Source organism: Solanum lycopersicum, chromosome 1 (assembly GCF_036512215.1).
Source record: "Solanum lycopersicum chromosome 1, SLM_r2.1".
Taxonomy (NCBI): Eukaryota; Viridiplantae; Streptophyta; class Magnoliopsida; order Solanales; family Solanaceae; genus Solanum; species Solanum lycopersicum.
Window position 1 is genome coordinate 408,804 of NC_090800.1, and position 23,219 is coordinate 432,022.

Here is a 23,219-nt window from a genome sequence, read left to right on the forward strand (position 1 = left end):
TTGTAATCAAAAAGCAAAAAGCATCATTGTAGAGTACTACTTTCACTTGAATCCTAGTTATATTATAAAGACGAGCTTTAGTGCATCAGTCTGTCCTTATACAAAGAATACAAAGTTTTTTTTTTTTTTTAAATTCTTTAACTTTCTGTTTAGTCAATCCTTACTAGAAATTAGTGTTCCATTGAATGAAAAAAGAAAATGCTTCTTTTAGGATTGATTTAAGGACTCAAATTTAAGACATTTTATTCATCTAATTAAAATTTTTGATGGGACACATTTATATATATAAAAAAAATAATTAATTCATTTTCCTTTTTTGTAATTACACATTCCACCCAATTTGATGAACGGTTAAAACATAAAGACCAAAAATATTGCCACTGCTAACAGAAAATAAAAGCATTGGACCACTAATAAGTCACCACATTAGGAGTAAGAAAGAATATACACTTGATTATACTTGTTACTATTATTGTGATGTAATTAACAAACTTACCATATTTGGGATCATGTTGGAGAATATATTCTCAACAAAAATGTTTTTTTTAGTGCAGACCTTCTATGCTTAATAAAAATACTGAAAGACACCATCTTTTAGAAATAAAATCAAGATGGTCTTATTTAAACCTTTTTAATTGTTTTAGGATATATATTCGATACAAGAGATAACATTGAGAACTAACTAGTAAACTATCATGCACACGTTCATTCTTCTTTGGTAAAAAAAAAAAAAATCTTCTTTGTATTTCTCAAGAATTAATTAAATTCCTTGATGAAGAAAGTGCATGTTATTTTGTCGATTTGCATGCTAATCCTTTTAATTATTTTTCGTATTTTTATTATCCAAGATTACAATGCCTTAGATGATCATTTCTATAAACAAGGAGATCATGTTCCTCTTTTTGCTAATAAAATTGGCCCTTTTCACAATCCCAGGTACATTTTTTTACCCTTCCTCGAATCCTTTTAGTGGCAGAGCTCGTAAAAAAGAAAATTATACTATGTGAATCGGTATAACATACTTTTATTTTATTTATTGTTCGAAATTCAAATATTGTTATGTAAATTGGGGGTTTCGAATTTGTTTATATAAATTTCTAGCTCTGTCACTAGACTAGTGAATCTGAGTTGAACAACGAGTTGTGTTGTGTTGTGCCTTTTTTGAATATGTAAAACAAACATTATCATTTTCTAATGACAATCTTGTTTTACAGTGAATCATACAGATATTATGATCTGCCATTCTGCATACCAGGTTCATTCTACAATATTTTTCCCTCATTGTATTTATGTGGAACCTAATCAGATAAATATAGCTGAGTAAATTATTTTGTATGTCTGTTGTAAGAGCTCAAATCCTGTATAAAAAATTTTGATAGATGTATGTTGGAACACTTATGTTACTTGAGTTCATATGCAGATCATGTGAAATTAGAAGAAAATAAGGAAGATGTAGGTGAAGTTTTAAATGGGGATCGACTCATGAGTGGTCCTTATGCACTCGATTTCTTGGTAGATAAAGACTCGGAAATTCTTTGTCGAAAGAAGTTAACAAAGGATGAAGTTGCTCAGTTTCGAAGAGCAGTCGATAAGGACTATTACTTTGAGATGTACTACGATGAGTTGCCCATATGGGGCCTTATCGGAAGAGTTGAGAATAGGGAAGTGACAGAGGATACAAAATATTACAGCTACTTTCTATACAAACACATACATTTCGATATCCACTATAATAGGGACCGTGTTATTGAGATCACTGCACGAATGGATCCACATTCTGTTTTGGACCTGACAGAGGATAGGGAAGTCGATGCTGAGTTCACATACACTGCGAAATGGAAGGGAACGGATATTCTGTTTGAGAATCGGATGGATAAGTTCCTGCAGACTACTCTACCGCATATCCATTGGTTCTCGATTATCAATTCTTGTGTCACTGTCCTCCTTTTAACCGGCTTCCTTGCCACGATTCTTATGCGAGTCCTTAAGAATGATTTTGTCAAGTAAGTGGCTTATCCCTCCTTTTCAAAAAAGAAAACTAACTACAGTCAAAACTCCCTATGTTGTTACATCGGTTCCAAAGAAAACTTGTCCTTTAGAGTGAAATAGGACGGTTATATCTGGTTTTCTCGAGAAATAACTCTTTCAATTGACAATGTATGCAAAAGGTATGCACATGATGAAGAAGCAGTTAACGATCAAGAGGAGACAGGATGGAAGTACATACACGGTGATGTCTTTAGGTTCCCGAAACACAAATCATTGTTTGCTGCAGCACTCGGTTGTGGTGCTCAGCTCTTTACATTGTTAGTGTCCTCTGAAATCTGTTGTTCTGATAAATTAAAGTCTAATACAAGAAACATTTGCATTATTGTATATCGTATATCTTGTACAGGACAATTTTTATATTCCTGATGGCGCTTGTCGGGGTGTTTTATCCTTACAATAGAGGAGCTCTATTCACTGCCCTGCTGGTTATATATGCACTCACTTCTGGCGTTGGTGGATACACATCAACCTCTTTCTATTGCCAGCTTGAAGGAACTAATTGGGTAAGATTCTCATATATAGTTGCTGAGATATTGTCATCTAGACACTAAACTTGTTAGTGTATCATGCCTTTTTGTTATCACAACTGATTCTACTTGCTCATAACGACAAGGTTCAAATCCACAGTTGAGATTACTGTTGTGGAACTCGAGACAAAGGGGAACTTAGTATGTTGGCTATGAGTTAAGCATATGAACATGTATACAAATCCATATGAATATGCATAGATTATTGATGTAAAATTCATTAACATTTTAGATTAGAAACTTCAAATCGTGGATCTGCCTCTAATCGGAAAAGGTCAATATATTGAGCAATGACTTATCATATATATGAATGGTTATTGTCCTTCAATGCAACAAAGAGGGCATACAGTAATGTTGTTAAAGGCTTGTTCAAAAGCGTGATCACCCTCTAATTCTGCTTCGCCCTTAAAGCTCCAACAGACTTTTGGTGTTTTTTGCACTTTTCGCTTTTGATTGATCAGCTAACATTTGAAAGTACTCTGCCTTTAACAGGTAAAGAATCTGATCTGGACAGGATGTCTCTTCTTTGGGCCTCTCGCGTTAACGTTCTGCTTTCTCAATTCTGTTGCAGTTAGTTATAGTTCTAGTGCTGCTCTACCATTCAATACAATTATGTTAATAGTACTTATGTTGACATTAGTGACATCTCCACTGCTCGTATTAGGCGGAATTGCTGGCAAAAATAGCAGAACAAATTTCCAAGCTCCATGTCGAACCACAAAGTATCCCAGAGAAATTCCAGTACTCCCTTGGTACTGTAGCACCATCCCTCAGATGGCAATGACAGGGTTCTTACCATTTAGTGCCATCTACGTCGAGCTTTATTACATATTTGAAAGTGTATGGGGTCAAAAAATCTACACAATTTACAGCATGTTGTTTATAGTCTTTGTTCTTCTGCTGATAGTAACCGTGTTTGTCACTGTTGCATCGACTTATTTCCAACTAGCCGCGGAAGATCATAAATGGTGGTGGAGGTTTGAATTAAAGCTTCTTTCTTTTTTGTTCATGTTTCATATTTTTGGCTTTAGTTAAATATCTATATACAGTTACATGTCATTTCTCTTCATTGCTAGGTTTATTAGTTATTCTGTTGCTCGGACTCTTCAAAATTGTCAACAGGTGATGTTGGATCTTCCAAAAGTATTACATTTTTGGAGGATCACACACTGGTGCATTAACATTTTTGAAAAGTCCGAAGCAGTATATAGCTTGCAAACACAACCAAAGAAAGTTCATTTTTACTGATCCTAAGATGAGCTCTCCCCCTCCTGGTAGTTATTGGCTACTAGGACTGGAACATGACTTTTAACGACTAAATTTTCCCTCGCTAACAGGTCGTTTCTCTGTGGTGGATCAACTGGCCTATTTATCTACACCTATTGCTTGTACTACTACGCGAGATCAGGCATGTCTGGTTTCATGCAAACCTCGTGTTTCTTCGGATACATGGCTTGCATATGCTATGGTTTCTTCCTCATGTTCGGGACCATTGGTTTCCGCGCATCATTGCTCTTTGTTCGTCACATTTATCGATCAATCAAGTGTGAGTAAACAACACTATAGACTATATATAGTTAAAGGTGTATATTTGTGTACTCCAAATTTGGTCACTTATACCTTAGTTTTCTTGATAGTTAGGTTTAAGGAGAGGACTATCTAGGTAGAAATTAAAGTGTCACTAGGTCTAAGTATATGGGAAACAAAAGCTTGATGTATAGGTTGTTGTACACTAAGTTGTTCGGACTTTCCATAAATGTTATCGCACCTATGCTGGATCGTTCAAAAATACACTATTTTTAGAGGATTCGACACGCACCAACAGACATCTTTGAAGAGTCTGTGGGACATAAGTTGTAAAGATATACATTAATTTACTCTTCCCACTAATTAATTTGGCGAAAAATCTTTTATTGATGTGAGACCAAACTATCCGCAGAAACTGCATTTAAAGCATAAACATTGAAATTTCAAAAATATCCTTAGCATAAAGTACACATCGATGAAGAGATTTGATTTCCCATAAATTTCCACGATATGAAGCAAACACGTCAATGAATAGGTGTCTATATACGTCTAGCTTGTTATTACTAGTATTGATGATTTTTGGTACCATCTTTAGTGTTATAATTTACGTTATCTTATGGTACTTTCACTTCTTTCGTGATGATTAGAGATAGAGCTTAGTAGGATCGGGGGCGTTTATTTGAACACTCTTTAATAAAAAAAAATCACTATTTATATATAACTAAAATTCTCTCTATATATATAGTATTATAAAACTCTATGACTTTTCTATGTGTTAACTTTTCATTTTTGAATTTCATTTGGTGACGACTAATCTTCAACATCAGTAAAACAATAATAGCTACGAATGGGAGAGAGTGTCTTACAGTGGAAGTTGAAGAATTTGTCTTACAATGGAAGTTTGAAGAATTTGTCAATATTTGTTGACCTGATCCAAAAGAAACATTAATTTCACTATAAACGTATTATAGAAGTTAACGTCGTAGACCTAGTCAAATGCGTTACGAAACCAACACCTTTTTGAAAATTATTTTTTAAAAATACCAATATAATTTAATTTATGTTAAATAAACAAAAAATATGTATATAAAATATCAACAACAACAACATATTTATTATATACTCACGAGTGATGTCTAGAGAGGTTGAGATGTACATAGATTATATCTTATCTTTAAGAAGATAGAAAAATTGTTTTCGATAGAATTTTGAATCCAAAAAAAGACTTCAAAGAAAAACAACAATGAAAGAAAAGTATTAACTATAATATATAACGTAAATAACCTATGTAAATGAAACAATAATATCCAGAAAATCAAAAGGTGAGATAGCCATCCTCTATAAATTAAAACTTTTCAAAAAAAATTTCAAACCAAATACCTTGTATAATTTATATTAAGTATATGTTCTTTATAATAATATTTGGCTATAATAGTTAAAAAAAACATTTGATTGGATATTTAATTAGTAGGGAAACTATTCAAAATTCCAATAATATAAGGTAGACTTTTCTCTACATTTTGACTGGTATGTATCCAACAATATACAGTCCACATTAATTGCTTTTTTAATATATATATATATAGACACCATTGAATTAAACCTTACAATAAGCTCTCATTGAAATATTTGAGAAATTAAAATGGAGTTTGAGTTACCTCAATATAATTTTAATGAAAAGCCTCCAACTTCATCAAAATTGCCATTGATTATATTAGTAGCAAGGTTAATTACTATAATTTGTATTGTGGTTTCTATAATTGTATTGAGTAGTAATAAAGTTACTTTGGATAATGGATCTAAACTTGAGTATGATTATTACAACTCATACAGGTACTTATTCTAATTCTTTCTTTTTTTATTTTTACAATAGTAATGTTCGTGTCAGCATATCTAAGATTTGAGCCAAAAATCGACTTTTTCATTTACATTTTTTTTTTTTGTGTGTGTATATTCCTGTACAGGTACATGTTTGCTGTAATGGTAGCTGGAATTATATACAATACATTTCATATTCCATTTGCTGTATATTATCTCATTGCAAAGAAACATCTTATAAAGCACAAGAGCTTTCACAACTTTCAATTTTATGGTGACAAGGTTAGCAAATTTAATTTATTTTTTTAGTAATATAATTTGTTGAGTTTCTGTTTTATGTACTAAATAAATAATTTTCTATCCCAAAAATATTTTACTTTTATTCCATAAACCAAATAAAATTACATAATCTCATGTGTGGGGTATGGAGAATGGCCTGATCATATCTTGTAGAGATTATTTTTACAACTTGATGTTGTAACATGTTGACAAATTTTGTAATAAATTATTATTTAATATTGTGTTTTTTTTTTGTTTTTTTATATATGTAGATTACATTTGGCATGATAGCAACAGCAGCTGGGGCAGCACTAGGTGCAACTGTGGATTTACAAAAAGTTGTTTATACAGAAAATAACTCAAAAATTGATTATTTTTTGGGATTAATGTATATTCCAAATGCATTTCTTGTTGCTGCATTTGTGAGCTCTGGAATTTCTTCTGTCCTATCATCTTTGAGTCTCCAAAAGAGTGAATAATTATATAAATAATTCTATGTTTAAGAAATTCAGAATATTATTATGGTGTAACTTATTATGATTAATGTATATGTGTGAGTTATTTGAATGTGTAGTGTTGATCTTACCTAAATTTCTTGGTTGACTAGTGATATGAGTTCCCTTTTTTTGGTATAATGAACGTTTTTAATTAAAGCTTTGAGACGTGAATATTACTATCTTTAATTTCAACGATTATCGTTATTATATTCTTTGAGGGATGATAAACGATTCTCTATCAGGATACAACAAAGCATAAAATATAAGAACAGACAAAACTTTTAATTTAATTAAAATTTAAATATTCAATTCAAATTTTAAATAAACAAATTGTTCAAGCAAATTACGATAAATGAATTTTTTTTTTTAAATTTAATTCCCAAGCTCATGTTTAAGTCATTTAGTACCTTTTTCAAACTTTTATATATTTATTTTATTATTAAAAAAAATTCTTTAATTTGTACATAGGACATATGTTCTAATTTATACCACTCTTCTTTCAACATATCACATAAAACGGATCAAGATTATAAAATAATACAACCATTAATTTTTTCTTAATCATTTGCTAATGAAGAAGAGGCTTTTCATGTGAAAAGATTAAAAAAAATTTAAAAAATGATTGAATATGATTACGATGAAAAGCCTTTTTCTTCATTTTCATCACCAAATAAAATTCCATTACTTGTATTAATTGCTAGGGTTGTAACCTTAGCTTCTTTGTTGATTTCATCACTTGTGATGTATAATAATAAAGTTCCTTATATGAATGGTCAGATTGACTACACCATTTTTGACACATTCAGGTAAATTTGAATTAGTCAGATAAGTAATTCTGATTAATTAATACCTCATTTAGAAGACATTTTTGGTTCTAATCCATAAAATCATTTGCATGGTAAAAATATTATTTATTAAAAAAAAAAAAAAGGAGGATCACTTATAATAATATGTTTTTTTTTTTTCAGATTCGTATTTGCTATAATGATAATGGGGATTTGCTACACTATATTGCTACTTCCTTTTGCAGCATATTACACGATAGCAAAGAAACAACTCATAGATCACCACATATTTCACTTGGTTCAACTTATTGCTGACCAGGTAAAACTATTTTTAAATGACAAGTGAATGGTAATTGAAAAATATATTTTCTTTCATACGCAAAACTACTAAAAATTTGTGACTCCGTCTCTAATCGTAGATCATGTTTGGGCTAATGGCAAGTGCAGCTGGAGCATCACTAGCTGCAACAGTGGAATTATCAAAGGCTAAATTCGTAGATGACAGCACGACTGAAAAGATGCATAGCTATTTTGGTCTAATGTATGTCCCTAATGCATTTTTTGTAGTTGGACTTGTTGCCTCTCTAATTTCTACAATCTTATCCTCCAATAAGAGTGAATGAATCATCAAAGGAATTTTTCATATGCCAAGTTTCATCTATCAAATAGAATGGGGCTTTATTTATTTATATGTTCTACTTAGATTAATTAGCTAGTGTAGTCATTTTTTGTGGAGACTTTTCTGCGCTTTTGTTGACATATATATATATATATCAAACATTGTCACAAGCAGCTTATAATGGGCATTGGTCCTACTATTCATCATGCTACCAAACAATTATTTCATCGAATATCTAAAGCATCTTTAATGAAATTATTTACTTTTTATCTCAAAATTTTTGTTTAGTTATAAAATTGAGATTTAAATTTGTGAAGGTAGTTCAAATAAAATCGACTTTCTGAGATCTAATTTTCACGCTTCTTGGTGATGTTTATTGCCAAAGGCCCACTTCATGCCCCAAATTGCTCATAACATAATCCAATTATGAGATCTACCAATAATGCAAGACCCTTATCGAAATAACAACTGCTCCTCAATCTCAAACAAATACGATTATCATTCCCCTTATTGCCAAAAACAAAATTTGAATAACTGTCAATGAGTCTTATTCATAATACTACATTAATTAATTGAGAAAATACAATGAACAGAAATATACCAACTCATCATTATTGCTCTCTTTCACCATCTGAAGACATGTAACTCATAGGTGGAGAAGAGTCAACATTATTATCAATTGTTTGAAACTTATTTTTGCAAGCATGACAAGTAATTTCCAAAATTGATGAACTTATTCTGTTAATAGCTTCCTCTTTCAATTGTTTTGCTCTTTCAATTTCAGCTTGTGCTTGTTGTCTAATTCTCTTTGCATTCTCGAATTCCCTCTCCGCGTATTCCATCTCCCTCTTCGCGTTCCTACGTGCTTCCTCAGCGTAGGCCTTGTCAGCCATAACCAAATTAAGTACCTCATGATTTGGTGATGATGATCCAATGGATAATTTCAAATGTGCTTCTTCAATAGTATTTTCATGATGACTACTACTTTTTAGGCCAAGTTCTAAATTTGTACTGTTTTTTGGTAAAGGCATTATGGCTAATTTTGGTAAATTTGTGTCACTTGAAGAACAAGCAGCTGTAATTGGTTGCAATCTTGGCCTAATTCTCCTTATAGTGCAACTGTCTTGGTGCTCAATAAAACTTTCCACTCTACAAAATGCATGCATGGTCAAATAAAATATTAATTTAATGTTTTCTTCAACTTAGCAAACAAAGTTTAATTAACTAGGTATATATCTAGGGGTAGTAATTAGACAAGCAAAAAATAAAAGCAAGAGGCTAGTGCTTCTATATACAATTCTGATTTATCATAAAACAGACGAATCAGTCAATTACGTAATATGCAGCACAACAAAGATGCACATTGTGTTCTTCATAATGATTATATATATATATATATATATATATATATTTAAAAGTGAAATATAAATTAAGCTAGCTAGTTTATATATCACTTCCATTGGCTAGGTGCTAGTTAAAGTATTTCTATTGGCAAATTGTATCAAAGATTGAGGAATGTGTGCTTGTTTGTTCACTACCTCTCCTCTTCCTATATATAATATATTCGGAACATAGTATATTCAGTATAATTATCATAAAAAATTAATTCTATTTCGATCAACATACTCCGTATAATTTCCACAAATAACAAAATTCATTTAGATCAACATGCTCGCTATAATTTCCACAAATAACAAAATTCATGTCGATAAACCGTGGATTATGTATTTAACTTTAATTTTGTTTGGTCAGTTAAAGTTACCTTGAAAAAACGCGACCACAATCACAAGAATGTCCTCTAGTACCACAAGTCTTGAGATGTGCTTTGTAATCCGATTGAACAGCATAAGCTTTTCCACATTTATCACAAATCCATTGCTTATTATCACTATGTTTTCTTCTAAAATGTTTCTTTATCCCAACAAGATCACCAAGGGCATGACAAGGATCATGGTGTAAACAACTTGGCTCTGGACATACAAATACTCTCTTTTTAACTTCAATTTCTCTCTTCACTAATTTCCATGGCACTTTGTGTCTTCTCCTATGCATTTGCAAATTTTGATCCCTTTGAAAACCTTGATCACAAATATCACATATATATCTATCCGATTCCAATAGTGTTTTGGGGGAAAGTGAGACCACTTCTGCATCTGGATCTGACATTCAACAATTTACATAGTTTATATATAACAAAGTAGATGTTATATTATAAAACAAGAACCACCCCTTCTCCTAGATATTATAAATGTAACAAGAAAACTCAAGCTGGCTTCGGTCACCGACCTAGAAATTTATATAACAAGTTTGTTACATAGAAATAATAACTCCTAGATGCAATTCTTAAAACCCTATTTCTTCGTATCAAGAGTTTATAAATATATAAAATCATAATAAAAAAAAGAAAGAAAGAGAGGATAAATACTAATTATAACTACGGTGACAGAGTCAGAAATTTACAAAAAAAAATAGTACTTAATAGATAACACGTCACACCTAGAATTTAAATTGGTAACCTAAATCAATTCTTGAAACCCCCTCTTTATATCAAAGGATTCAACGTCTGTAACACGATAATATAATTTTTCGACAGAAAGAAAAATTTGATTCAAAATTATTACCTGGTGTACCAGCTGGTCTTCTTTTCCTTCTATTAGAATCCCCAGAATTAATAAGAGCTTCTGAAGAAGAAGAATTATCCAACATGGAGAAGAAATTTTAATTTGTATGTATCTATAAAATTCTTTTGTAGATCAAAGTGAAAAAAGTAAATAAAAAGAAGATGAATTTTTAAGACAATATTACCCTACTTGTAACTAGTGGGAGTGGGGACTTTTTAGGAAGGTGGGAAGGCACTTTCTTTTTGAGAAAATTAGTTATCTTTTTAAGCTTTTTTTTTTTTTTAATGAACTTTCTTGTAAGGTTTTCATTGATTATATACCTTGAGCAAGTAAGAGTTAGTCTTGCTCATAGGTTCGATATATAGAGTGACGGGTGATCAGTTTTTTTATATAATTATATTATTTATACGAATATTTGTTCGTAAGTAAATCTCCTTTTAATATAAATTTGTAATTTTGAAATTAAGACAAATTATTTAATATAATAAGTAAAGTTAATAGAATTGATGATATAAATTTCTTACTTCAGAATTTTAAATTTATGATTATTATTTTTTTAAATAAAAAAAATATCTTTAACCTTGAGTGAAATCAATAAGTCCACACATGTAAAGAGAGAGAAGCAACAAGACAAGAGAAACAAAAAAACATCCCTCGTACACAAGAAAACAAATTAAAGAGTCATTATTTCATGACACACAATGTAATTTGCATGAACAAATGTGTTATTTTTATTTATTTCTTTTGCTTTTGATAATTTCATGAAGTGGACGTTTGATTATGTTTTATTATGAAATTTGAAAAGAATAATTTTTACTTTTAGAATGAAAAATATTATGTGAAAATTAAAATTATATTTGACCTTTGATATAAACTGAAAATTATTTTTGATTTTTTTATGAATAACTTGGAATGAAAAAGTAAACACACAATATTGTTGTTATTTCTAAATTCTTAAAAAAAATAAAATTAGAATTTCAGAATTTTATTATCAAACACAATGAGTGATTATTTCATGACACAATGTAATTTGCATGAACAATTTTTTTTTTTTTGAGAACTTTTATAAAGAATAACTTAGGATATGAAGTTACACGTGACCTTTATTTTCCTTTTCAACTTTTTTTTTATAAAAAACAAAAAGTGAAAAGTTGAAAGTGTTTTTTTTTCAAAAAAAATAAAAATAAAATTCCATTGACCAAAGTAAACATGATTAAAAGTTTTTGTAGCAGCTTTTATGAAAGATGGTGGAAAATGCACAATTAAGCAGCTTTGTTATTAACAAAGTTTTGTCTATTATACATATATATTGCATTTTCTTTTAAAAAAAAAAGAATAATTTGCTCCTTTTTAGTGTTTCAATTTCACCATAAACTAAACATAAAAACTATTGTTAGATAAAGTCATATATCTCTATAATAATGACAATTTTATGAGTATTTATTAATTGCTATAATAAAAAACATATAATATAACAGATCATACGTTAAAATAATTACGTCTTTGAAATACTTTGACAATATTCCCAAATCCCAAATATAGAAATACATTTGTTGTAAATTTCAGAATTTTATGATTTGTATTTGAATTCTATTTACATGCAAAAAAGTGAAACACGAAACAAACAAAAAAACAAAGAAATAACAATAATGAGATAAATAATGGAGACAAAAACCATTAGGGGCAATGAAAAATATAACAAAATAACAAAAATAAAGGTACATATATATTTCCCTGTTATAGATTCCTTTAGCTTGCTAGCCTGACAAACTTTAATTTATATTACTTTCAAATTAAGAAATTAATCCGTCAAAAGAAGTCCTTTCTACCCTCATAAGACAAGAGTATGTAGGTTACGTATCAAAAATTTGATGCGATCTAATTCACCCCTTTTTAAGTCGTATATATAGGTTGCACTAAAATAACAACATTATATTTGGACCTAGAGTCGATTATAACTTGGCTATATCTTAATGAGCCTATGCAAAAGGCTTAATACGTGTTAATTTTTTAAATTTTTCAGTAAATTTCATTAAAAAATACTCAAAATATTCAATGAAAAAGGTGATCTTTTAGCCATAAAGGTAAAGAAAAATAAAATATAAGTATTGAAAAATAGAAAACTTGAGTATGACTTTTAAGTTTTAACTATGGGTATGGTATGTTTGTCTCTGTAGCAACAGAGGCATAATGTATGGTACAAACACAATTTTGGATCACAAACTTTAATGAGACAATCCAAGTCCTTTCCTTGTCAATTTTCCATCTTCTTAATTGTATTTTGTACCTTCAAATCTTGTCAATCTTTTCCCTCTTTATATTCAAAATATGGAGGTTTCTCAAGTGTTTTCTCCCCCCTACTAAGTGACAAATGCCCGGGCCCGGTGGGAAGGGGGAAGTCGACCTAACTTGTTCACGACTCAGATGTAGTTATTACTGATGTACAAGACAAAAACATACAAAATTATATTCGTTACATTTTGATTCAACGTAGAACTTAGAAAAGAGAGTGAATCGATCAACTTATTTGGAATCAAGATGTAGCTATTATTGTTGTACGAACAAAACATAAGAAGTATATTCACTCTATACCATTTTATGTAAATGTCATAGAACTTAATCTAAGTTTTTTTAAAAAAGGAAAAGAAAAGAATTTTTTTAAAAATTGATGATTTTAGTTTTAAACATGTTATTACAACCCATTTATTGTGGGGTTATAAGACTTCTAGAATTACAAAGTTATAGAAGTATACTATTAATTAACAATCCTTTGGTGATATATGAAGAGTCACACATATTATTTTTGTTTAATTTTCTATACAATTTATTTTTTTATACTGACAGAGTATATTGTTTCGTGACGAAAGAAATGTTGCAAGGGTACATTATAGGGACAAAAGGGTGGTTACTAATTTTGAACCATACAATATACACAAATAAATTTGTAATTCTATATATTCTCTTTTTCTAAGAAAATAAAAGGTGGAATAAAATCTTACATCAAATGGAGAAAAAGACAACAATAAACAATCTTCAAGCCTTATATTTTCGTTAAAAAATTATCTAATATGTATAAATAATCTCTTTATAACTTAGTAAAACAAAAACGATTATGATCTAAATTTTATAAATTAAAAATTTTGACTTTATCTAGGATAAATTTTTTGTGAGGGTACATTATAGGGACAAAAGGGTGGTAACTAGCTTTGGACCATATACTATACACACACATAGTCATGTAATTTATTAACTCTATATATATTATCTCTTTTTCCTAGATTGTAAAAGAATAAAATCTTAGATGAAAAAGGAGAAAAAGACAACTATAAAAAGACAAATAATAATCTTCAAACATGAAACATCCCATGCTATTGTTGACGAGTTTCTTGCAGAATATATTTGTTGAGAAATACTTATGGCATAATGTCTCTATTTTGTTTTTGTCTCTTGGATGCTAACAAAAGTAATATACAAGACAAGATACCACAGATTTCAGTGCAATAAAAGATGCCATTACTATGCTATAAAATTATTGAGTTGTATATGTCACATAAATTTAGTTGTATCACTATCACAAAATCATTAACTTTAATTCGATGAAAATGTAAATTTTACTATAGGGAGTTCTCTGTAATTATATTGAACCTAATTTTAATTGTGTAGACATGACAAAACTTAAAACTCTTTACTATTTTACTTTGTATTAGATTAGGGTTTGAAAGTTGAACAAATAACCACTCTTTAGTCTTTATTATTTTACTTTGCATAAAAAAATCATACGTATCACTTCAAGACAACTTCAGATATTTGTGGCGTCTGAAGTTAGTCTTGATAAAGTCAAACTTAAGGTATAATGTCTGAAGTATCATATGGTTGAAGTTCATGTATACATGACTGAAATTCAAACAAATTTGGGGGACACTAAGTATATTCAGCGTAATTATATAAGTGAATGTGGGAAGGGTAGAATGTAATGTAAGCAGACATGACCTACTATACATTTGTGAGGTAAAAAGACTGATTCCGAAAATGTATTTTCACTTGTTTAAACAAAAACATTTAGATGCAAAGAAATAACTAACGAGTGACATCGTTAACATATGATGAGCCCAAACAAATTGCTATTCCCAGATCTTAGCCCTGTTTTCTCCCCTGTTTTAATAGGTATTTTCATTTTAGGCAAAAATGTATCACCATCACAACAAGCATCGCTGTCGATGATTACCAACACCATTATCAATCATCACACATTGTTTCTACAACAACACCAACTAAATGAATGATCCAATGATTTGAATTGTACATTTATTATGTGTAAAAATATATAAACTATGTACATTCTAATGTTGAAAAATAAACAATTTAAATCATTCATCATTCATATCTCGAACAACATCTTAGAATATATGTCCATTCATATTCAGATATCTTAATCTTAACATCAAAAAAATGAATATTTTACATCGCAAATACACGCACATTTATTTTGTTTTAAAACAATTATATAAGAGTTCCATTTATTTAATTTACAAGAAAACCATACACGCAAAAAAAAAAAGTTCCAATATACAAAAACTACACAAAATTAGTAAATGCTAACAGACCTCACAAAATGTGGTTTCCTTTATTTTATATACTTTTTTCATAACTTATGTCAATGTGTGTTTCCCCCTACCACCTAACTCTTTCTGTTGTCATTTGTTCTTCTTTTTTGTTCTCAATTCCTTAAACAAATGCCAATTTTTTTACTTGAATATCAAGAAAGAGAAAAAAGTAGGGGAAAATCACATACCTAAAAAACCAAAAACCAAATTTGAAAAATTTACAAACAATGAGGCTATGGAGAAAAGCTTTTGGTCTAGTAAAAGATCATAAAAGCCTCTGGTTAGCTAGCATTTCAAGACGAACATCATTTCGAAATCCAGAAATGGAAGCTGCTGTGATTAAAGCTACGAGTCATGATGAATTAACAATCGACATGAAAAACGTTGATCGCGTTTATAAGTGGCTACGATTATCTCCTACCCACCTAAAATCTCTCATTTGGTCCATTTCTTTACGCATGGAAAAAACAAAAAGTTGGGTTGTTGCAATAAAAGGATTAATGCTCATGCATGGTGTCTATAGTTCTAAAATCCCAGCTATCCAAAGGATTGGTAGGCTACCATTCGATTTATCAAATTTCAAAGATGGATATTCAGATCCTTATAAAATTTGGGGAATAAATGAATTTATTCGCGCTTATTTCACCTATCTTGATCAAAAATCCTCTCTGCTATTCATGAATTTGCAAGAAAGGAGGAACTTACAAAATTTGGAACACATCAATGATGATGATAATAATAATAACAACGTTGTTGTTATGGTTGAAGGACGTTATTCCATGATACAAGATCTTGTTCTACTACAAAAATTGCAATATTTACTTGATATGTTGCTTGAAATCAGGCCATTATGTGGTAATGCTGTTGTACCTCTTGTTCTTGAAGCTATGGATTGTGTTATGATTGAAGTTTTCGACGTATACAGCAGAATTTGCAATGGAATTGCTAGGATTCTGTTGCGGATTGATTCTGCTGGAAAAGTTGAAGCTAGTATGGCACTTGGGATTGTACAAAAAGCTATGATGCAAGGTGAAGAATTGTCAGTATATTTCGAGTTATGTCAAAGTATAGGGGTGAAAAATGCAGCTGAATTTCCAACAATTGAGCAAATTCCTTATGAAGATATTAAGGAACTCGAAGAGATTATCAATGGAGTTTCTGAAAAGGAATCGCGAATGCTTCCATATCAACATGAAGCTAAAGGTATAGTTGTTGTACGCGAAAAAAATGGTGATCAAAATATCGAAAAAGAGAGCAAGTTGAGGACAGTGATTACAGATAAATGGGAGAAATTTGATGAAGATTTGATGCAAAATGATGGAGTGAAAATTGCACCATATGCAATTAATCCTTTTGAAATATGTACATATAATGTACCTATTAAAAGAACTCCAGACTTACCAGATCTAATTAGCTTCTTATAGCAAAATGGCTATATGTCAAAACAATGGCTATATGTGAAAACAATGGCTATATGTGAAAATAGTGGCTATATGTGTAAACTTTCAAATGTTATATTGGTGACACAATAGCAGAAGAGCAAAAAAAGGAAACACTATTTACATTTATACATACATATTGTATCACTTGTGGTCTGGTATTTCTCTGAACCTCGTGCATAACGAGAGCTTTAGTATACCAGACGAACCTTTTTTTAATACATATTTGTATCACTATAATCAACGGAATAGAGAGTAAGGTGCTTCAAAAATTATTTCATTTTTTCCGCGCAAACAAACATGAAGAGAGTAATGTGAGCAATACATGAAACAAACTCATCTTAGGATCTAGCTTCCGAAAAGACAGGATAATACAATCCAAAGAAAATATGGTGGAAATTCTATTGCAAATGTATGTACAGGTAAACGATAAAACAAGAAATCTCTTACAAATACACATTGGTCAGCAATCTTCCGGTAGCTGCTATCTTCATCCATCAGCATGCACAAAAGGAAGTCCTCGAAAATCTCTAATCAATGTACATTTCCTTCATTATTCACAAGCATATTGTAGGTGGTATTCTCTCTGAAGGAAACAGTTGCTACGGATGGACTGATGGTCATCAACCTGTAAAGAGATATTATGCTAATACATGACACTTGAGTAAGTTGAAACAATAGTATTCGACGTTAAAGCAAATCATCATATGCACTTGAAAATAATAGGTAGAGCAATAAAAGTATAATAGGAGAACAACAAACAAATGATTAGATGGCTTTCACACCACAAGTAAGAACTGAAACACTTATTGATGAGTTCTATAAAATATCACGAGAAGGTAGCGAAAAAATTCTTTTCAAGAAAGAGATTCTTGAAAAGTCCACAATTGAAATGACACTGAACTCTATAATTTGATAGAAACTTGATGAGACAGACATACCAACTCAATTTGTGGGTTCAAGCTTGAAGCGGAGATTCTGGATCAGAACCGGAAATAGAAGAGAATGACACAGTATCTTCCTTAGCCATAGACACAAAGTTGAGAGGGCCGGTAGAGAGCCTTGTCATTTCCTTGAAATAACCATTGTGCCGCACAGAGTTGGAACGGGGTGTTAAGAGCTCTGGAGTTGCACAAGACATTGAGCTCCTACGTGGCGAGGGTGTAACAGATCCATGTCCATTGGCATTATAACCATTTCCCTTCCTAAAGCTGCTGCTTCTTCTTGGGCTAGGTTTGGAACCATATAAAGATTTCTTCTCTGCCAGCAGCATATCATGGAGTTTCTTCTGATCCTGTACAAAAAGATTTTACGAGGGCCGAACATTGCCGCTTTCAAAACCAAAAGAATTGGATGCTCTTTCTCGTCTTTGGACTTGTTCAAAACACATAAAAAGGTGTAGACTACAATATAAATTATGTTCAAGTGACATCTACATCATGCATTCTCCTAAATTTTATGTGTTCCATGCATTGATGAGAATATTTGACATTTACCTGAGCCCGTTTCTTTGACTCTTCTTTCTGCTTTCTAACCACTTTGTAATCCTCCAATATTGACACCAATCTCACCTACAAGTAGAGACCAATTCATTTTAAAAACAGCGCAACCAAAAAAAGAGATCTAGATAACTCTAGCAGTAGGATAACTCACCCCATCATAAAGAAACAACTTCTGTTTCTCATCCTCCCAAGCTAGTGTCTTGTTAATCAAAGCTTTAACCACGACTGAAAATAAATGCAGCCGATTTCAGTTTCATCAGAATATCCAAGATAGATGATAACAAGGAATGACAGAGTAGATTACCTGGAATTTTAGTCACTTTAATTCTAGCTTGCTCAGCACGCTTTAAGTTTATGTGAGCACCTCTTCCACCACTGTAACGTCTATAATCCTGATAACAGAAAAAGCATTACTCAAACTTTAGACAAAGTAAATCTACAACTATTGTACTCCATTTAACAAGGAATATAAATCTGTAACAAACACACACATCAAAAGTAAAACTAGAGTAACTGGATTAAATAATAGTAAACGGAGATCTGTGGTTAGCTATGTCAATGGCCTACAGGAAATCAATTGATTCATACCTGGTTGTAATCTTCAAGCCAGTTTTCCTCCTCACAAGCAAAAAGCCACCAGTCTATTTTGTCCATTATATCTTTTCGACTTAAAGCTTCATCCTTTGCTTTGTTTATTTGTGCTTCAATATTTGCCAGGAGTTCACAAGGGTCCACAAGACCTTCAAATGAAGTTTGAATTCATTTCTGTGCACGGACATCTTAGTAGAATACAACTTTATGTCTCCGAGATTTGATGTCTTACCAGAGTCTATCATTGCACTAGATTTATCAGCTGAAGTACTTGGGTCAGGATCGATATGGTTTTTGTAGCATATGTCCTCCAGCTCTGCTCTCCTTTTTATGACCAACTCCTTCATCCTGCTTGCTTTCAATTTGGTCAGCCTCTCCACTTCTGTCGATATCTATCAAAATCAATGTCATAGACAAAATTAAACTTCTCTACAGCCTGAGAAATTATCATTAGCGACAGATCAGTGGTTGCAATTGCGGGAAATCCGTCCAATGCATTAGTACATTTGACTCTATGCTTCACTAGCTTCATTAGAATCCTACTATGAGGTGAATTGCCTATATGCAACATTTTACTATTACTTGTTGTTTTCTTTGCTTCGTTTATCATACTATTTGTAATTGCTACTTTTCTTTCTCCATTTTTCTCTATGCTCTTCACTTGAGTCGAGGGTCTATCGGTAACAGCTTTTCTACCTTCACAAGGTAAGGGTAAGGCTGCGTAATGTGGGGATTACACTGAGTATGTTGTTATTGTTGTATGAGCTGGTCAAAAGAAATAAAAACAAGTAGTGGGAAAAAGACAAAAAGGCAATAAATTTGAAAAGATTGTGCATGCTCACAAACCTGTTCAATAACCTCCAGAGAAAGAGCACCTGGTTCTGTAACCTCTGCCTCAGAAAGACGAAGAACGGAAGTGATCCTCGATAACTTACTCTTTTCTTCTCTGGTTGTATCCATTAAGGTCCAAAGCTCAAACAACAATCCAGCAACATCTTTTAGCTGCATCAATGATGAGATTTAAATTGGAAAAGAAGAAAAATCTATGAGAAGACAGAAGTAAGCAATACCTTCTGATATCGAACTTTTCTTTCTGTCTTCAGTCTGAAGATGGCCTGTTCAAGACTTTCCAATGCGCTGACACTAATGTTAGTGGATTGTCCCAGGCTTGTTTCATGCAAGCTTGGATGCACATCACTCACAGTTTTGCCAAAATCCAGCCCCAGGACACCACACAAAGAGTGCACCTCGTTTACACAGTCCACAACTTTTTGGATCCGCTCAGACTGCAGGAAGGAAAAATATTTATTGGTTAATTTGCTAAAATAAGTATACTCAACATTAACCAAAATTACAACACTCATGATGGTTACCCACAAATATTTTGTTCCTTGTTAAAATGCAAGTTAATCTATGCATACCTTCTCCTTTTGAAGAGCACGAAGATGAGACTTGTATTCGGAGAGGTTTCTCAGTGACAAGTCATGATCTTCCAGAATTAAGGAACTCATGGCATTGATGATATTAGAATACTCGGAAATCTCACTAGTTATCTTGTCGATTTGTGTCTTTACATCTGCAAACTGCTTAACTCTTTCATCTTTCTTAACTCTTAAATCATCGATAAGTGGTGTAACGAATGCTAGTTGCTCCTTCAATGATGCTGACTTCTTCTCTGGCTGTTTCTGTTGAGTTGAGAAAGCATGGTTTAGAAGCATTAGCATACACATGATGTTTGTTTGACTATTAAAGTATTGAAATGGACTTATCCATATCTCATGGTGCAGTGACATTGAAGTAGAATTTTTCGAAAGTTTCCGGAGACAACCTTATATAGCTAAGATGATGCCAAATATGAGACATAAAGAAACAGCCTGTAAGCTAACAGTTGTGGAAGTTGCCCACAGAGCTTTGGTTTAGTCAAAAGAGTGCAACACATGGTGTGTGAGTTAGGCGTACATCACGGGTTTGCACCTTACGAAAGACCAAATTCTGGTATTTAAATGGAGAAGGGTAGAGAGGGGAGGCTTTTCTATAACTCTTCCAACACCAAGAGAACTGGAGAAGAGTTCATTACCAGTGAATTAATATTGAGTTCACCAAGAGCAGCCATTAACGTTGCAACCTCGGCTTCTTTGGTTGCAACAGATTGATGAAGACATGCTTTTGTATTTGCAGCTTCTTCAACTTTTCTCCGATAAACTTCCAAACATTCTCTCTCCAGCTCCGACAGCATACGGTTTTTATCAGCTTCAGTCTCTCCAATGTCTTTCCATATTTGCTGGACATCAGATAAATAGAGTCAAATAAAACTAGCATACTCATAATTCTAACTTGGTTGACTGAATTCGCAATCTTCCATATACAGGGAAAGAGAACTACTAATCCAATTTGGCTTACGAAACTTACAGAAACACAAATTTGAATTCAGGAATAGAAGATTCTTACGTCTAACTACAAACAAACCATCAATCAACTATACCTCAATCCCGAATCCAAGACTTAATCAACTATAAGATACAGGAGAATTCAAAGCCAATGAAAACATTAATCATTCCCATCAGAACTCTTCTGATACATCATCTTTACAACATACAAACTACTAAATGAGTTCAACTTACGTAAAATAGAGCAAAGGGGAACTATTCCAACTTGGTAAGAACACTCATGCCAAGTTCCAACTTATATACCATTAACAGACCACTCAAAGCAAAAAGTGACTATTTATGTTCAAGACCAGCTCTTTAGCCCACAAGAACAACGACAATAACTAAGCCTCAGTCCCAAACAAGTTGGGGTCGGCAAGTCCCACTCCTCTACAGGGGCGGAGCCACGGTATGCTAAATATGTAGATATAATCCTTGGTTTCTTAGTGTGTTTAACTCTTTATATTCTAAACACCATCAATAAAAATGCTAACTCCGCCATGGCTACTCAGCCAGAATAGCAAAATCCCGCTGTTCAGTCGAGTAGCAACATCCACTCAACCACAAAGAAATTCCTCAAAAAACATAAATTTATGAAAATTTGGAACATCAAGAATTATTAGTAAGGTTCCTTCAGTAAACAGAACATTCCCTCAACAATTAAGTACCCAAATTCCCGAACGAAACAATAAGAACAAAAACAAAAAGGAAGCTTCCCTCAAAGCAAACAAAATCAAAACAAAAAAAGATGGAAGTACCTCTAGTTCTCTAAGTAAAGTATGGCAAGTAGGACTTGTATGGATACTGCAGCAAGAAGGACTTTCAAAAGCCAGCATCATATCTGCTGATGATAAATCACAGATGATGATTATCCCTCTATATTTCTCCTTCACAAAAGCAACATAAAAAAAATAAAAGTTCAAGAAAAGTTTACCCTTTTACAGCACAAATTCAATTAGCTTCCTTCAAGAAAAGCTAATATAAAGCCAACAGTACTTTTATCCTGTCTTTTCAATCAACAGAAACAAAAGGAGACCAATGATATGAACTAAGAAAGCAGGTACCCTTTGTCTGGATCAAAATAAAAGGCCTAATGCGGAAACTTACAATTACAAACATCAACAAATTATACTAAAATTACACCAAATACAAAATTTTAGAAAATTAAAACCATAAAGACTCAATTTTGCTAAACCCCATTTCTCTATATGGTATCATAGAAAGTCATTATCAACCCCCAAAAGCAAAAAAGACACAATTCCTTAAAAGATAAAGAAACTACACGTAAAGGGAACGTATGACAAACCCCAAAACAAAATGTTTAACAATAAAAATGCTTCCTTTCTTGTATGAAGAGATGATTTTTGAAATGTAAAGCTTCCTTTCTCACCAGAAAAAGAAACAAAAACAGAAATTAGGTCATACCCACCTAGTCACCAACTATAGAAAAGACAAAAAATGAACTTGCTTTCCTTAGTAACTTCGTTTCTTCATTCTTTTTGTTCCTTTTACTTGAGGAAACAAACAAGAAAATGGGCAAAGAGTATTAACAAGTTAGGTACATGACAACTTAGGAAGAATTAATGGTGAAAAAGATTGTTGCTTTTTGAGCTGATTTTTAGTTATGGAAGAAGAAGAACTGAGCAGAGATGGTTCAGCTGCAGGACACTCCAGCTTGGAAAATACAAATGAATATTTCACTCTTTTTATTCGTTTATGTTTAGATACAAATTCATATCCTATATTTTTACAAGTAAAGTCTAAAATTAACAATAATTCTGTCTTATTTTAAATATCTTTATTCATAATATTATCTCGTGATATGTTCACACATCTAATCAGCATTTTAATCTTTCGGACATGAGAGTTCTTAACCAATCAACAGTTTATCTTATATATATAACATAGTTGAACTAATCACGACTTGATAAATTT

The 23,219-nt window shown here is 31.8% G+C and overlaps 6 protein-coding genes across 15 annotated transcripts; 4 read left to right on the forward strand and 2 right to left on the reverse strand.

The window, feature by feature from the left end:
* Positions 1 to 639: 639 nt before the first annotated feature.
* LOC101247456 (transmembrane 9 superfamily member 2-like) lies at positions 640 to 4,385 on the forward strand. The gene is made up of 7 exons (XM_004228896.5): positions 640 to 936; positions 1,215 to 1,255; positions 1,421 to 2,003; positions 2,169 to 2,306; positions 2,396 to 2,552; positions 3,069 to 3,553; positions 3,914 to 4,385. Exons 1-7 carry the CDS (start codon positions 773 to 775, stop codon positions 4,128 to 4,130), a joined length of 1,785 nt encoding a protein of 594 aa, XP_004228944.1. The 5' UTR covers positions 640 to 772; the 3' UTR covers positions 4,131 to 4,385.
* A 1,244-nt stretch (positions 4,386 to 5,629) lies between these two features.
* Positions 5,630 to 6,767, forward strand: LOC101247154 (CASP-like protein PIMP1). The gene is made up of 3 exons (XM_004228895.5): positions 5,630 to 5,936; positions 6,068 to 6,203; positions 6,473 to 6,767. The coding sequence occupies exons 1-3, from the start codon at positions 5,746 to 5,748 to the stop codon at positions 6,677 to 6,679; spliced, it is 534 nt and encodes a 177-aa protein (XP_004228943.1). The 5' UTR covers positions 5,630 to 5,745; the 3' UTR covers positions 6,680 to 6,767.
* A 489-nt stretch (positions 6,768 to 7,256) lies between these two features.
* Positions 7,257 to 8,167, forward strand: LOC109119839 (CASP-like protein 4D1). Its single transcript, XM_019212981.3, has 3 exons — positions 7,257 to 7,503; positions 7,666 to 7,801; positions 7,902 to 8,167. The coding sequence occupies exons 1-3, from the start codon at positions 7,316 to 7,318 to the stop codon at positions 8,103 to 8,105; spliced, it is 528 nt and encodes a 175-aa protein (XP_019068526.1). The 5' UTR covers positions 7,257 to 7,315; the 3' UTR covers positions 8,106 to 8,167.
* Positions 8,168 to 8,582: 415 nt separating this feature from the next.
* Positions 8,583 to 11,046, reverse strand: LOC101262550 (zinc finger protein SHOOT GRAVITROPISM 5). The gene is made up of 3 exons (XM_004228709.4): positions 10,723 to 11,046; positions 9,864 to 10,260; positions 8,583 to 9,250 (listed from the first exon to the last, which is right to left on the reverse strand). The coding sequence occupies exons 1-3, from the start codon at positions 10,805 to 10,807 to the stop codon at positions 8,713 to 8,715; spliced, it is 1,020 nt and encodes a 339-aa protein (XP_004228757.1). The 5' UTR covers positions 10,808 to 11,046; the 3' UTR covers positions 8,583 to 8,712.
* A 3,894-nt stretch (positions 11,047 to 14,940) lies between these two features.
* LOC104645786 (putative clathrin assembly protein At1g25240) lies at positions 14,941 to 17,040 on the forward strand. The gene has a single exon (XM_010318247.4). The coding sequence runs from the start codon at positions 15,554 to 15,556 to the stop codon at positions 16,748 to 16,750; it is 1,197 nt and encodes a 398-aa protein (XP_010316549.1). The 5' UTR covers positions 14,941 to 15,553; the 3' UTR covers positions 16,751 to 17,040.
* On the reverse strand, positions 17,027 to 23,035 carry LOC101261948 (65-kDa microtubule-associated protein 6). 10 transcript variants are annotated; one of them, XM_069295429.1, is made up of 14 exons: positions 22,714 to 22,961; positions 22,219 to 22,287; positions 22,043 to 22,125; positions 20,936 to 21,139; positions 20,280 to 20,543; positions 19,929 to 20,144; positions 19,705 to 19,860; positions 19,091 to 19,250; positions 18,856 to 19,007; positions 18,572 to 18,659; positions 18,419 to 18,492; positions 18,262 to 18,336; positions 17,707 to 18,059; positions 17,027 to 17,393 (listed from the first exon to the last, which is right to left on the reverse strand). In XM_069295429.1, the coding sequence occupies exons 3-13, from the start codon at positions 22,121 to 22,123 to the stop codon at positions 17,724 to 17,726; spliced, it is 1,806 nt and encodes a 601-aa protein (XP_069151530.1). In that variant the 5' UTR covers positions 22,124 to 22,125; positions 22,219 to 22,287; positions 22,714 to 22,961; the 3' UTR covers positions 17,027 to 17,393; positions 17,707 to 17,723. The 10 variants fall into 10 exon arrangements, with proteins under 10 accessions (XP_069151530.1, XP_069151528.1, XP_010316528.1 ...); XM_069295427.1 differs by having other exon boundaries at positions 22,219 to 22,291; XM_010318226.4 differs by having other exon boundaries at positions 22,219 to 23,035.
* Between the last annotated feature and the right edge of the window lie 184 nt (positions 23,036 to 23,219).

Bases quoted from the DNA above. Each gene is read 5' to 3' on its own strand.
- LOC101247456 (XM_004228896.5), top strand. From the start codon at position 773: ATGAAGAAAGTGCATGTTATTTTGTCGATTTGCATGCTAATCCTTTTA. The intron at 1,256-1,420 runs GTTCATTCTACA...GTTCATATGCAG, and splicing joins TCTGCCATTCTGCATACCAG to ATCATGTGAAATTAGAAGAA. The intron at 2,307-2,395 runs GTTAGTGTCCTC...TATCTTGTACAG, and splicing joins GGTGCTCAGCTCTTTACATT to GACAATTTTTATATTCCTGA.
- LOC101247154 (XM_004228895.5), top strand. From the start codon at position 5,746: ATGGAGTTTGAGTTACCTCAATATAATTTTAATGAAAAGCCTCCAACT. The intron at 5,937-6,067 runs GTACTTATTCTA...ATTCCTGTACAG, and splicing joins GATTATTACAACTCATACAG to GTACATGTTTGCTGTAATGG. The intron at 6,204-6,472 runs GTTAGCAAATTT...TTATATATGTAG, and splicing joins TTCAATTTTATGGTGACAAG to ATTACATTTGGCATGATAGC.
- LOC109119839 (XM_019212981.3), top strand. From the start codon at position 7,316: ATGATTGAATATGATTACGATGAAAAGCCTTTTTCTTCATTTTCATCA. The intron at 7,504-7,665 runs GTAAATTTGAAT...TTTTTTTTTCAG, and splicing joins ACCATTTTTGACACATTCAG to ATTCGTATTTGCTATAATGA. The intron at 7,802-7,901 runs GTAAAACTATTT...CTCTAATCGTAG, and splicing joins TTCAACTTATTGCTGACCAG to ATCATGTTTGGGCTAATGGC.
- LOC101262550 (XM_004228709.4), bottom strand. From the start codon at position 10,807: ATGTTGGATAATTCTTCTTCTTCAGAAGCTCTTATTAATTCTGGGGAT. The intron at 10,261-10,722 runs GTAATAATTTTG...GTTGAATGTCAG, and splicing joins AAGACCAGCTGGTACACCAG to ATCCAGATGCAGAAGTGGTC. The intron at 9,251-9,863 runs GTAACTTTAACT...TGCATTTTGTAG, and splicing joins TGTGGTCGCGTTTTTTCAAG to AGTGGAAAGTTTTATTGAGC.
- LOC104645786 (XM_010318247.4), top strand. From the start codon at position 15,554: ATGAGGCTATGGAGAAAAGCTTTTGGTCTAGTAAAAGATCATAAAAGC.
- LOC101261948 (XM_010318226.4), bottom strand. From the start codon at position 22,123: ATGATGCTGGCTTTTGAAAGTCCTTCTTGCTGCAGTATCCATACAAGT. The intron at 20,544-20,935 runs GTAATGAACTCT...TCAACTCAACAG, and splicing joins AACTCAATATTAATTCACTG to AAACAGCCAGAGAAGAAGTC. The intron at 20,145-20,279 runs GTATGCATAGAT...TCCTTCCTGCAG, and splicing joins GTGCTCTTCAAAAGGAGAAG to TCTGAGCGGATCCAAAAAGT.